Source organism: Dendrobium catenatum, unplaced genomic scaffold (assembly GCF_001605985.2).
Source record: "Dendrobium catenatum unplaced genomic scaffold, ASM160598v2 fragScaff_scaffold_1422, whole genome shotgun sequence".
NCBI lineage: Eukaryota > Viridiplantae > Streptophyta > Magnoliopsida > Asparagales > Orchidaceae > Dendrobium > Dendrobium catenatum.
The window spans coordinates 818,788-832,150 of NW_021319884.1; the positions used below are offsets into that span (position 1 = coordinate 818,788).

General features: G+C 37.6%; 2 protein-coding genes across 2 annotated transcripts; both read right to left on the bottom strand.

The window, feature by feature from the left end:
* Positions 1-219: 219 nt before the first annotated feature.
* LOC110112439 (putative invertase inhibitor) lies at positions 220-783 on the bottom strand. Its single transcript, XM_020844658.2, has one exon. It carries the CDS (start codon positions 781-783, stop codon positions 220-222), a length of 564 nt encoding a protein of 187 aa, XP_020700317.2.
* Positions 784-6,246: 5,463 nt separating this feature from the next.
* On the bottom strand, positions 6,247-9,607 carry LOC110112424 (pectinesterase-like). Its single transcript, XM_020844643.2, has 3 exons — positions 8,936-9,607; positions 8,442-8,817; positions 6,247-7,047 (listed from the first exon to the last, which is right to left on the bottom strand). The coding sequence occupies exons 1-3, from the start codon at positions 9,605-9,607 to the stop codon at positions 6,365-6,367; spliced, it is 1,731 nt and encodes a 576-aa protein (XP_020700302.1). The 3' UTR covers positions 6,247-6,364.
* Between the last annotated feature and the right edge of the window lie 3,756 nt (positions 9,608-13,363).

Genomic DNA, 13,363 nt, shown 5'->3' on the forward strand with positions numbered 1-13,363 from the left:
ACAATTCGGATAATTCTTCATGTCCAGACTTTGCATATAATAATTTCTCCTGCAAGTGTGGGTTGAGAATTGGAGATATCTCATTCACCATTGTCGAGATCCAAAAAAAAAAGAAGCCCACGTAAGCAACTTATATTTTTTGTACTAATTAAGGTAATTTTCCTTAATATAAATATTATGATCTTGCAAAATGAAATCATCACAGAAGAGAAAAATCCCTCACAGTCCCTTCGGAGCCATAAGGAGCTTAGTAAAAGAAATTGTTATATTCAGCAGCTTCTTCGCCCCATCATTCCTTCTCCTAATCTCAGCCGTCGCCACCGCACCGCACCCTTTCTCGCAAGAAATCACATCCGCCATTGCCGCATTCAGCCAGATCATCGCATCCTTATCGGCCTCATCATCAATGGCCGCCGTCGTCACGTCGAGCTGCTCGGCGACATCAACATACAGATCTGTACAATCGGCGACGCATTGATAGAGCATTGGATCAATGGCGCCGGAGGCTGCGGCGTCCGTCTGTTGGGCGGAGAGATAAGCGGCGGTTTGGGAGGCGTTATTGGCGGCAATGCGGACGGAGATGATGGAGAGTAGGCGGAGGTCGGCGTTGGCAGACGGCGGTTCGGCGGAGAGGGAGGAGATGCAGAGTTTTTGTAGATTGGATGCGGTTTGGCTGCAGGCTTTGTGGATGAGGGAGGGGATGGCCGGGTGGGCGGCGGCGGCGGAGATGAGGAGGGAGATGAGGAGGGTGATGAGGAAGGCGAGGATGGAGTATGAAGCCATTAAGGTTTTGAGGTGGCGAACGAGGAAGGAGGGGGGATTCATTAGAGGAAAAGGGGATTTGTTAATTGTTAGGACTTGGTGGTTATTGAGAGTTTATCGTGGTGGGTGGAAGAAAGATGGAGGAGACCACGTCAACGGCTTGCCTTTATATTTTAAAAAAATGCTGAGAATATTTTAACTAATTTTTTATTCATTATAAATCTGAACATTTTTAAGGGGCCGTTTAATTTGAAAGATTCGGATAGGGGTGTCAAATTTGACACTACCCCGACTTGAAAATTTTAGATTCAGATAGGATTTTGACCCGTTTGTGAAATCGGGTCGGATTCAGGTTGATCCAAAAATACGAAATCAATCCGATTTGATCCTTTTTTAATTAATTTATGAGAGTTTTAAAAAATTGTTATAAAAAAAGTAAATAATATTTTCAAAAAATAATAAATCATTTTTTTTTTCACTGATTTTTTTTTTTTAATAATAAAACATGAGGTACAACAAATAAAGGGAAGCTCACAGAAGTCCCAAAAAAGCTACAGACTCAAAAATAGATGAAAACCACAGGAGATTAAATCCAAAAAGAGAGCTCAGCAGATAGCCGGGACTCCCAGCACCTCGAATCCGCGTAAGGACCATCCAGACGAGTGAAAATCACCAACGGTTGCCACAATACAGCCGATGAGGAGAGGAGCCCCAGCCACATCATTGCCCCGCAATCTCCAATCCAAAACGTCGCTACAGACTCCAAAATAGATGAAAACCACAGGAGATTAAATCTAAAAAGAGAGCTCAGCAGATAGCCGGGACTCCCAGCACCTCGAATCCGCGTAAGGACCATCCAGACGAGTGAAAATCACCAACGGTTGCCACAATACAGCCGATGAGGAGAGGAGCCCCAGCCACATCATTGCCCCGCAATCTCCAATCCAAAACGTCGAGCAAACCGTTCAACCCCAAAAAACAATCCAAAAAGAAAAAGAAATTATCTTCTTCTGCCACCTCGATTCCAAAATTTGCCCCGAGAAGCAACCTTAAGAGTTTTTTCACGAACCAATTTAAACTCCTCGCCAGGATCTGAATAAAATTCAGAATCAGAGTCGCCTTTAGACGAATTATTCAACCAATCAGCATTAGGTCTAATATTCCCACCCGATAGTATAACTGGAACATTAACCAGGTTTTGCGAATTGATCACCAATTCCTGCATATCCGAAACAACCCCCTGACCACCCACCTTAGAGTCCACATTCAAAACATTCTTCTGCAATCGATCAGAGTCCTCCACGCCAACAACTACACCACCTCCGCACTCGACAGGAATAGTCATAGGAAAAGTAGAGTTAGAAACCACCAATTCATTACCTTCCGGCACCAACTCACCTTTCGGCAAAGCCTCAACCATTTGACCAATACCATCAACCCCACACGCAGGAATAAAAGGAATCGCATTAGGAGACACAACATTTTCAGCAGCCTCCGAGAAATTTACAGCAACCAACTTATTGACATCAACATCCAGACCAGTGTTAAGCTCACTAGAGAGATCCAAATTCACGTCAACAGGGGCATTCGACTCCGGCTTCCCACACTGGGCAACCCCAGTTTTCGGGACTTTTATAGAAGGATGCAAGATAGGACATAGATCCTTAGTATGACCTAATGAACTAAAATGACCACAGAAATGAGGAATCTCATCAAAAATAACATTCTGAAAATATCTCGATTCAGGCGAGCCAACCCAAATTTTATCAGCAAGTTTTTTAGTAACATCCAACTCAACAAGGATACGCGCCAAAGACGGACAGGAACCGGACGCCGTGGCCATATTCGACTTAAGAGGACGACCAAAAATCGAACCTAAACCGAACAAGATTCTAGGAGAGAAAAGATGCGGCCTGAGAAGGGGGAAAGAAATCCATATAGGCACAATGGGAGAATCAACCTCAACTTCCAAATTGGGTGACCATTTTACCACTTTCATATAGCAGTTTTGAACAAAATACGATCTATGAGCGAAGACCCAGCAATAATCAAAGTCATTCACCAATTTAATCAAAACATTCCGTTGATTAAGAACTGTAACCGAAAAATCCCCTATCAATTTTAAATTGAAACAAAACTTCCTAATAGCATCAACCGAGGGGCGTCTACTCGGAAAACGGCCAACCAAAGCAAAATCGAAAGGAACAACAAGCGAACGCAACTCATCCTCAGAAATTAATAAAGCCGGTAAACCACGATGCGAAGACACATTTAGATCAGGAAAAGAAGAAGAAGATCCAGATAAAGCTTCTTTAAATGAGAGAGGCGAGGAAGCCCCACATAAAAAACCAGGGTCGCAAAGACGAACAGAAGCCATCAGGGATAAGAGATACCTGACCCACAAACGGGGAGAGAAGGCCCACAAACCTCGTCGGAGAAGACAAGGCGGCGGAAACCTAGCTGAGAGAAAAAAACCCTAGCGGAGCGAAACAAAACATCGCTAAAAATCCAAACTTCTTAAAATCAGAACGAGATTCACACCTAATAACTCCACAAGTCCAAAGCTATGGACTTAAAAAATAATAAATCATGTTACCCAAATTGAATTAAGTTTTGTTTATTTTAAATTGATTGAACATAATCTTACCTTAATTTGATTTATGTTTAAATAAATCGAATTAAATAAAAAAAATTAGTAAAAAATACCCAAAGCTGGACGGGTGTGGGTTGACCCAGACCCAAAGCGATTCAGGGTGGGTTGATCCTGACTCGAAGCGGGTCGGGTTCGGGTCCGAAAAATCGACTCGTTTGCAACAACGGTTTGGGTTCGGATCGGGTCGAACAGTGTCAGATCAATTTCAAGTTGGACTCGAATCCGACCTGTGACCCCATTTTGACAGCCCTAGATTTGGGCATACCATATTTTAAATGTTGAAATTTTATAAATATTGGCATTTGATTTGGTTTGATGAAAAATCAATTCAAAATTTTTTTTTTTAGGAATTTGGAACCCATTTCTTATTCATTTTTACTGTATTTCAAAATCGTTAGATTTGTTCAATCTCTAAATTAATGTATCGCTCATTTTTAGTGTATTTCAAAATTTATTTTGTAGAAATCTAAAACATCTCATCCTACAATTCTCTCTCTCTCTCTCTCTTGATTTTCTTAGGTTTCTTCTCATTCAATATTCTCAATATAGCTGGATGAGATTCTCAAATAATTCTGAATTTGAAGCAGCATCCAGTTGCTTAATTAGATTGCACCTAAATGTTTTCTTAATCTAAAATTAGAAGTCAATAGCAAAGGTGATTTTAAAACTGTCACATAGCTAAGTGCCTAAGTTTACTTTAAATGGTATAACATTGAATGGATGCAGGGCATTCACAGCTCAAAATATTCTAAAGATCAGAGAAAGGATGGTTTAAAACAAAATGGTCGTTGTCGTTAGCAATAACTGGTGGTAGTCATTGGCGAAGATAGCTAAAAAATACAAGAGAGCTCTCTAGTTCTCTTTTTCTCATAATTGAGTCTATTTATAAGTTTTTTTAAGATGAGCATTATGGTAATTTGAACTAGAATCCAAAACACTTCATTGTAGATAGCGGTGTCAATTCGGGTCGATGGGTCGGGTTCGGGTTGAACCCGAGTTGACCCGGCTCTAAATGGGTCAACCCGAACCCGACCCGTTTTTGCAAACGGGTCGATTATCTCAATTCGGACCCGACCCGTGCGGATTATATGATAAAATTATATTAAAAAATCAATATATAAATGATATAATAAAATCTACCTCACGCCATTTAGTAATTTAAAAAGTCTTTTTTATTTTAGTTCATTTCAATAAAAAACACTTTAAAATTATCTTATTAATTTAATGTATTATTTTAAAAAAATGAGTTAGTAAAAATATAACTAAAGTAATTTGCATTTGCTAATTATGTCTAAAGAAAATAATTTAGATTCGTTAAATTATAATTTACTCGTGATAAAATATTTAATTTACGATATATGCTCACTTAACCATCCTTCCTTAATTACATGCATAAATTTTCGTTGAATATTTAAACTCATTTCATGTGTATTATAATTATAAAAGCTCTACAATTCATAAACATATTTAGTAATTTATATTTTTTTTAAATGTACTTTTTAAAAAATAAAATTAAGCCTCTACCTCGCTTATAAATAAGGGATCAGAGTGCAAAATTTTATAGACAAATTATTGTCTCTAATTCTTTACTTTCTCACAATAAGGAATCACAAAGCTCCTCTCTCTCTCTCTCTTTTTATAGACGAAAATTTAGTCAGTAAGATCCCAATAAACTCAACAGATGCATACATTTACGTAGAATTAAACACGTATCAATATTATAATTTACTGTGCTAAAAAATTTGAGTCGTATAGTATATATTTTATGTTTTAACATTGTGTAAAAATTCAACATGCAGAGATAAAAATAAAAGATCAGAAAATTTTTACATGAAAAATTCAAAAAAAGAAAAAACACGTGGCCTAGGGCCTATGCCAATTAAAAAAATCTACTATAAGGTGGTAATGCAAGAAGCCTGTCTTCCTCATAAGCTAAAGAAGAGGGGATTATTTCAAAATAAATTGTTTGATATTTCTTGAGAGGAATTACATAAATGATCAAGTGTTAATAAATAAACAACTAACATCCAATAGCAGGACTTGATTCCCTTTATACATATTACAGAAATATAGTGTCCAAAAGTGGACAATTAAAATACAACAAAATGGTTAAATCTTGAATTATTGATAAGAGTCTAATGATGTCGGCGATCACTGATGGTGATCGCCAACCACAACGGTCGTTGTCGTTAGCAATAACTGGTGGTAGTCATTAGCGAAGATAGCTAAAAAATACAAGAGAGCTCTCTAGTTCTCTTTTTCTCATAATTGAGTCTATTTATAAGTTTTTTTAAGATGAGCATTATGATTTTGTGGCAATTTTGTCCTCTGCAAAAAACTTGGTTTCCTGTAGTAAGTGTTTGGTTTTGGCTCTGATTGAACTATTTTTGATATTATTGGATTCTTCTCATTGAGACATTATGTTCAATTATGAACTTGTTGAAACCGGAGATAAAATAATTTTGAATTTAATTCAATAAGTTTTTAACTACAATTCACCTCAAAATTCATGCTAAATCATGAGAATTTTTGTTTAACATATCAATAATAAAAAGATAATCATTACATGTTAAAAAATTTGCAACGACTGTGCGACACTACGAAATGTTTAATATTTTAATTCTATGCAAAGATTCATTAGATGCAGAGAAAAATGACTTATCCTAATTGCAATAGTCTACTATATAATTAAAAAATATAATAATTCACTCTTCCATGTAATTTAAAAAGATGATACAATACAAGTAAAAAATAATTATATAATTTATTAAAAGCCTAATTTTTCTACATGAATTCTATTACAATAATTAAAATAAATATTTTATCCACACTAACAAAATACAAGCAATATTTCTCAATTTCTTCACCTCTATAAAAAAATGAATTTCACTACATCTTTTACAACAGTAACAGAAAATCATAAAACACCAATAAATCACCACCAATTCCTCAAACCAGCCCGCTCGTATACGGGACGCCCGTCTGCGGCAACCAATTATCACCCAATATAAAGTTGCTCACCGTATAATTTACTGCCTGCGAACTGTTAGTCAAAACATGGTACCCAGCCCAAGTGACCCGCCCGGTCGTATTTGAGCCCGGCCCGCTGTTATCATACTCAGCATAATACAACGTACTAAGCGCGAAGTCCCCGTCCCACGGCAACCACCCCGCCGGGTCAATCAACCCACCCATAAACGCGCTCATTATCACCGTCCTCGAATACTGCTTCCACGGCCGCCCGAGGTAAGTCCGAGTCGAGCCGAGATCGCCGGCGGCGAGGAAATTTCCGCCTTGGATTGAAATTCCGGTGTTCTGGTTCGGGTCGGTTCGGCCTTGAGCGGTGATGGTGTTCTGCTGGCCATTCAAGGGAAGTCTAGAATACATACTGCAGTTCTGGAAGACGACGGCGGCGTTGCCGAAGATGTAGTCGACGGTGCCGTAGATGAGGCATTGGGAGTAGAATTGGCGCAAGGAGTGGGCATAGAGAGTGTCTTGATAGCCCTCGAAGCTGCAGAGGTAGAAGGTGGAGAGGTCGGCGCCGTTTCGGACGGCGACGGCCTGGTGTTTCACGGCGCCGGCGGTGTTTTGGAATGTCATGTTTATTGCTACGAAGCCTTGGCCGACTACAGCTGTAACGGAGAAAAAACAAAAAAAAAAGTGTTGGCATCTCTTAACGGCTAGGCGTCAGATAGAAGTTTAAGATAATGAAATTTACAGAGGATATATTTGAAATTAAATAAAAAAAATTATAGTCTGCGTCATAATAATAAATATTTAATTTTAGTTTTTAAATTATTAGTATTTAAATACTTCGACGGATGGTGTATAAACTCCCTTCACGTTTCTTCTATTCAACGGCAGCAAGACGGGATGTTCTTTTCACCCGCCAGCGCACGAAAAGAATCAACGGCGGACGTTGGAGAAAAATATAGCTGCCAACTTGCCATGTCAAACAGAACAAATATTTTAATTATTAGTATTTAAAATCAACACATGCACGTTACAATTGTGCAATATTTTTTTTTTAATTTTATATAAAAAAATATACATTAGAGAAAAAAGTTATGTAGGAATATTCTTATTAAAAAACCAATTAGAATATAACTTTGCGCCTATTCAGGGAGAGATTATTCTTATGAATGTTGGATGCAACTCTACATTCGGAGTAGAATCAAGTGCAGTCAAATTAGTGGTATCGAGCTGTGGTACGGAGCAGTACCGAGCTGTGGTACAGAACAGTACCGAGCCACGATACCAAACAAAGGGATGACGTGCATGACACATTCTGATTGGTCTCTGGATAACGTTTGACGTCCACACATAATAATTTTTCCTACTCAAGATAGTTCTTACCCTTTTTCTTACAATGTAATCATATTTTTATTTAATTATTTTTATTAGCCTTTTATTAATTGTTAGAAATTTTTATGGCGAGAAGATATTTTTTATAACTAAAATTACTAATTTTTTTGTAGCTTTTAAAAAGCATTGGTTTGATTTAAATTAAAAAATTATTTTCCGCTCAATAACTTCAAAAAAATCTTTATAAAATGTTGCAAAAATCTCAAATAGACTCTTAAGAGTCCGTTTGAGATGATTACAATTTTTATAGAGTTGATTATCTTTTTTGTACAAATTAAAAAAAAAAAACAATTAAAAAGTTATAGTCAAAGAGAAGTTATAGTTGTTGTTTGAAAAGCGAAAAAAAAAAATCTCACAAGAAGTCTAATGCTTTGAAATTTATCTTAAAATTAGTGTCAATTAAATTATGGGTGATTTATATATATTCCACTCTATTTAATATTACATACATATCAGTTATAATTTACTTTCATATTATGGGTGATAGAAATGAAATATATAGACGAAAAACGGGTGGTATATTTGATATTAATATAATATAGAATGATATATATATGTAATGTTAAAATTTTGAGTATTATAGAGATGAGTAATATATAATATAGAGTGGTATATATGTAAATTCAAGATTAATTATATGCAGATGAGATTGTAAGCTCACCGAAGGTAGCAGAGTTGAAGGTGGTCCAGCCATCAACGTTGCTATGATTCCCGGTCACAACCGTCTGATTAATCCCGCCGCCGATCATCATAATGTAACGCTTGTTCTTCGGCACCGACACATATTCCTGATACACGCCGGCGCTTACAAGGATCAAATAATAGCCATTGCTGCCATCTGTATTATTAGGCGCTGAAGCCACCGCATCACTAATCGTGGTAAAATTCTGCGTCCCATCTTGGCTCACCACCACGGTTGCGCTGATTTGAACAGAGCCGGACGACTGTAACAACCGCCGGCCCAACCGGCCCTCAATCATGGCCCGGTCCTTCTCCGACGTCCTCAACGGCAAAGTACCGTCACTGCCGATCTCAACCTGTCAGGAAATTAAGTTTTTTTAAGTGTCTCTAATTTTCAAGGAGTTAGGCAAGATAAGAAAAAAATGCAGACATGAATGAATCAAGTATCCTTTGTAATTCAATTTGTCAACATACCTCATGAAAAAGCAGCTTCCTTTGGCCTTTCACCGGCGGGGGATGAAGCACCTTAGCAGCTAAATGCTTTGCCAATGTCGGATTTTTAAACTTCCGATTAGGCACCCAAGCCTTTGTGAAGAGCGCGAGTGAGACGCTATAAAGCTTGGTTCCATTCACAATCGAAGGGGTGAGAACGCCGGCGGCTGCATTGGCCTTATCCGCATCTTTCAGGCCATCAAGGCAAGTCTGCTGGTTAGTAAGAAGCGCGGAGAGGAGTGTTTGGAGCTGATCGGCTTGGGGGTCGAGGAGAGTGGATGAGGTGGAGTTGAGGGTGGAGCCGGCGGAGGTGAGGAAGTCGATGTTGAGGCCAGCGAAGAGATGGCAGTCATCGAGAGCCCGAGCCGTGGGTTCGGGGAGGGAGGAGCGGCGGGTGAGGTAGCGGTCGATGAGGGAGAGGAATTTGTAGGCGTTGGTAAGGGATTTGGCGAGGGAGAAGCGGCCGTAGGAGGTGAGGGGTTGGGAGCCGGTGGGGGGGAGGACGGTACGGCAGAAGGAGGGGTCGGGGGTGGAGTTGCAGGCGGTTGAAGGGGGGATTGGGGTGGTGGAAGGTGGAGGAGGAGGAGAGGAGGGTTGAGCGAAGGTGAGGGCGAGGAAGGATAAGAGGAAGAAGGTGAAGAAGGTGGCGTTCATGATAGGGTGTTTTCTTAAGGAATTAAAACAAGTATATTTTATCAAAGGTAGAGAAAGTATGGGGGTATTTATTGAGAGTTAGGTGATGGCAATTTTGTGATATCTTAAATGATTAATGTTAGACTTTTCAAATAAATTTAGACTTGGCCTCTATTCAGATTTTGTAGCGATTGAAATTTGAAAGAGGAAATTAAAATGAAATTGATAAATAATTTGAATTGTATTTTATTTTCATCGAAAATTTTATTCTCTAAAAAAAGTAAAATTCAGAAATATTCTCTATAACTTGTTCACAAAAATAAATTCTTTGATAATTCAAAAAAATCTAATTGATCAGCTTCGAACATAAAGGTAAATAAAATTTTATTTTTACTAAAAATTTATTTTGAAAATGAAGCATAACTATTTTAAATTGTGAACAAATTAATCTAACTGAACGGCAATTAATATATTCAAAAAATTATTGCATTTATATTCTACCATTTTTCATGAGTTAATTTTTTAAATTGTATTAAAATAAAATTGATTTTTTTAATAAAATATTATAAGTTTTATTGAATTTCAATTCAATTTTTTTCTGAAAATTTTTTATTTCTGTAAAGTTGCTGTACGGGTCAACGATTGACTTCAGGAACCAGGACTACAATAGCGCGTGGCCGATGGGCTGCGGGGATTAAAAAGTCTGGGCTCCGACGGTCCGACCAGTGTCGACAGCCTGGATGGTTTCTTAAAGAAAAAAAAAGTTCGAATATTCTAATTAAAATTTACTTTATATAAATCTTAATAGTATTAGCTTTTCATTAACAATCTAATATACATATGTTAGGCCATTGAATATTCCAAGTGACAGAGAGAGATAAAATTTAACGTCCTAATTTTATATAAAAATCTAGCTCATAAATATAAAAATCTAGAACATAAATCAGTCATAAAAAACATCAGATACTGAAAAAGGGGAAAAACCACTGGGTTAGGCCAGTAGTTTTCCACTTTTTAAAAAATTTTTGAAATAAAAATTTTGATGTCACTAATGAATATTATACGCTACTCTTTTATCTGTATGAGTTCTGCATTTTTTTACAAAACTAAAATGTTAAACTTTATATTTATCTACTGCCGTAAATATTCCAGTATGCAATAATAATAAATCTAAATTTTTTAGCTTAAAATATTACGGCAATTTTTTTAATCAAAATATCAATTTTTTATTTACTCTTTTATATAAAATTCGAATTAAATTTGATCAAAATATTCTTAATTAAATTTAAAAATAATAATTCTTGTAAAACTGATCGAATAACATCTCAAACATCTAGCGAACAGCATTACTTCTACCACAGAATGATCCTAAAAACAGCCACGTGGACAGTCAGAGGAGTATTATCCACGTGGCAGGTCTTAGTTGTGCTGAATCATTTTTTGGATGGGAAAAAGGATCACATGGGAAACGATATGGGCGAGACATTTGGAGTGGCAACGTGTTACGTGGCTTTTGCCTTTTGCTGTAAATGGAGTACAATTTTGGAACAAACGTCGGGCCGATGTATTTATTAGACTGTATTCTTCTGATGAGTTATTTATTTATTTATTTATAAATATCTTGTACCCAAATTTTCCCAAAATAAATACCTTGTAAAAATTGAATCTCAAATAAATAGATAATTTATATTAGAGGTGTCAATTTCGGGTCATGGGTCGATTCAGGTCGAATTCAGAACTGACCCAGATTTAAACGTGTCGATCCTAATCCGACCCGGGTAGGTAAATGGGTCGGAAATGCCAACCCGGACCCGAAATTGAGACTTTGCATATTGTTAATTTATAATTAGCTTTGTTGACTTGTGAATAAAAAATAAAATTATAAAATTGCATTTATTTCATTATTTAATTGTTTGTAAAAAAAATTAAAAAATAACTCAAACTTTCACAAAAATTTTAGAATATGATTAAAAATGTCAATGCATTATGAAGAAAATAAAATTATTTAAAGAAAAACAAAATTATCTCTCTGCTAGGGTTTTTTCCTTGCGACGGCGGCGTGCCGCTCTCCGGTCGGGGGCAGTGGCGTTGGCTTTCAGGGAAGTTTCCATTCTTCTTTCCTCTGGTTTTGTTTTGCATGTCTCTGAGATTTTGTTGGTGGTTTGCTTTCCGGCATGCGCCAGATGGCCCCGAAACTAGTTGATCATGGATTTTTAGGGATTTCGAATTCCTCTCGTTCTTTTCTTCAAGCTCTATCGGGATCTTCCTCTAGTAATGAATTTCTGAAACTTAAGGTATCGTCTTTTCGTGGTATGCCTTCCTTGTGGATTTCGGATGATAAAATCATGGCTTTGGCTAAGCCTTTTCAATTTGCTCTTGTTGGCTTTTTTCCTACGAAATGTCCGTCTCTTGAATCAATTCGTAAATTCTTTTTTAATCTTAAGCTTACTGGTGATGTGTCGGTAACTTTGCTGGATTCGTCCCATGTGCTAATCAAATTAGAACAAGACTTGGATTATTGTCGAATTTTCTGTCATAGATCCTATTTGGTTTTCAATTGTTTTATGAAAATTACAAAATGGTCTCCCTTTGTTGAAATTGGGGTTGAATCACCTGAGATTCCGATTTGGGTCTCTTTCCCCTCCTTACGGACGCATCTTTTCTCTCCTAAAATTCTGCATGGCTTAGCTTCCATCTTTGGTAAGCCTCTTAAAATTGATACGGCTACGGCTGTGGGTTCTAGACCATCTTTAGCTAGGGTTTTAGTTGAACTGGATATTACTAAGTCTTATCCTGATCGTATTTGGCTGGGGTCTGAAAAGCTTGGATACGTGCAGCATGTGGTCATGGAAGAATTCCCTGTTTTTTGTAGTTCTTGTCCTTGTTTCGGTCATGCTGTGGGTGAATGTAGGACTAAAGCAGTTGTTTTAGATGCTTCTGTTTTACCTAAAACTGTAGCGACTAATGCTAAAACTGTTTCACCGGTTATTGTGGAGCCGTTGGATGGAAATAAAGATGCTGTGATTGTGCCTACTTTGGTGAATGTTGATTTAGCTAGAGAAGATACGGACGTTCCTAACGCTGGTATTGTTGATTCTTAAATTGTTTCTAAAGATTTATCCCCTAATGCTTTGCCTTTCTTTCCCCCTGCTTTGGTTGCTAATCCGGAGGGGTCGTTGGGAAATCCTTTGTTAACTGATTCTATTTCTGAAGAAATTGCTGTTGTTAAACCTTCTGTGAATATTTCTGTGGATGCTGGGTGTTTGGTGAAGCCGATGGTTTCTAATCAGTTGCTGGGTGATGAGGCGGTGCAGCCTGTTGCTTCGATGGAAACTGTTTGCCCTGTGAGTGTTGAGCAGGTTGAACCGAGTCGCAACTCTTTGCTTGCTGCGATGCCGGATGGTAATCGAGTTGATATTACGGATGTTCAAGGCAATTTGGCTGTTTTTTCAAAATTTGGTTGATGTTCCTGTTAATGTATAATTGCTACCAATTCATTAAAGCTGCAGGTGGGTGGTAAAGCTGGTGTGGATGTTAGATCACATGGTGATGGGTTGCATAATTTGTCGGAATGTGATTCTGATTATGATTCCTATTCAGATCCTGGAAATGAGAATACAATGGTTCGTGATAGACCAATTTCTGGTTCTTCTCGTGGAAAATTTTGGGGTAAAGGCGGTAGAAAAGATAATTCGGTCTTGTCGTTGGATCGATTTGATTTTCGTTTTGTTTGTCGGTTGCAGGGCAATGATGTGGCTGGGGCTCGGGTCCTCGTCG

What these genes read in the sequence shown, in the direction of transcription:
- LOC110112439 (XM_020844658.2), bottom strand. Translation starts at nt 783, where the DNA reads ATGGCTTCATACTCCATCCTCGCCTTCCTCATCACCCTCCTCATCTCC.
- LOC110112424 (XM_020844643.2), bottom strand. Translation starts at nt 9,607, where the DNA reads ATGAACGCCACCTTCTTCACCTTCTTCCTCTTATCCTTCCTCGCCCTC. An exon ending in GGAAGCTGCTTTTTCATGAG is followed by an intron (nt 8,818 to 8,935) that starts GTATGTTGACAA and finishes ATTTCCTGACAG; the next exon opens with GTTGAGATCGGCAGTGACGG. An exon ending in CTTCAACTCTGCTACCTTCG is followed by an intron (nt 7,048 to 8,441) that starts GTGAGCTTACAA and finishes TCTCCGTTACAG; the next exon opens with CTGTAGTCGGCCAAGGCTTC.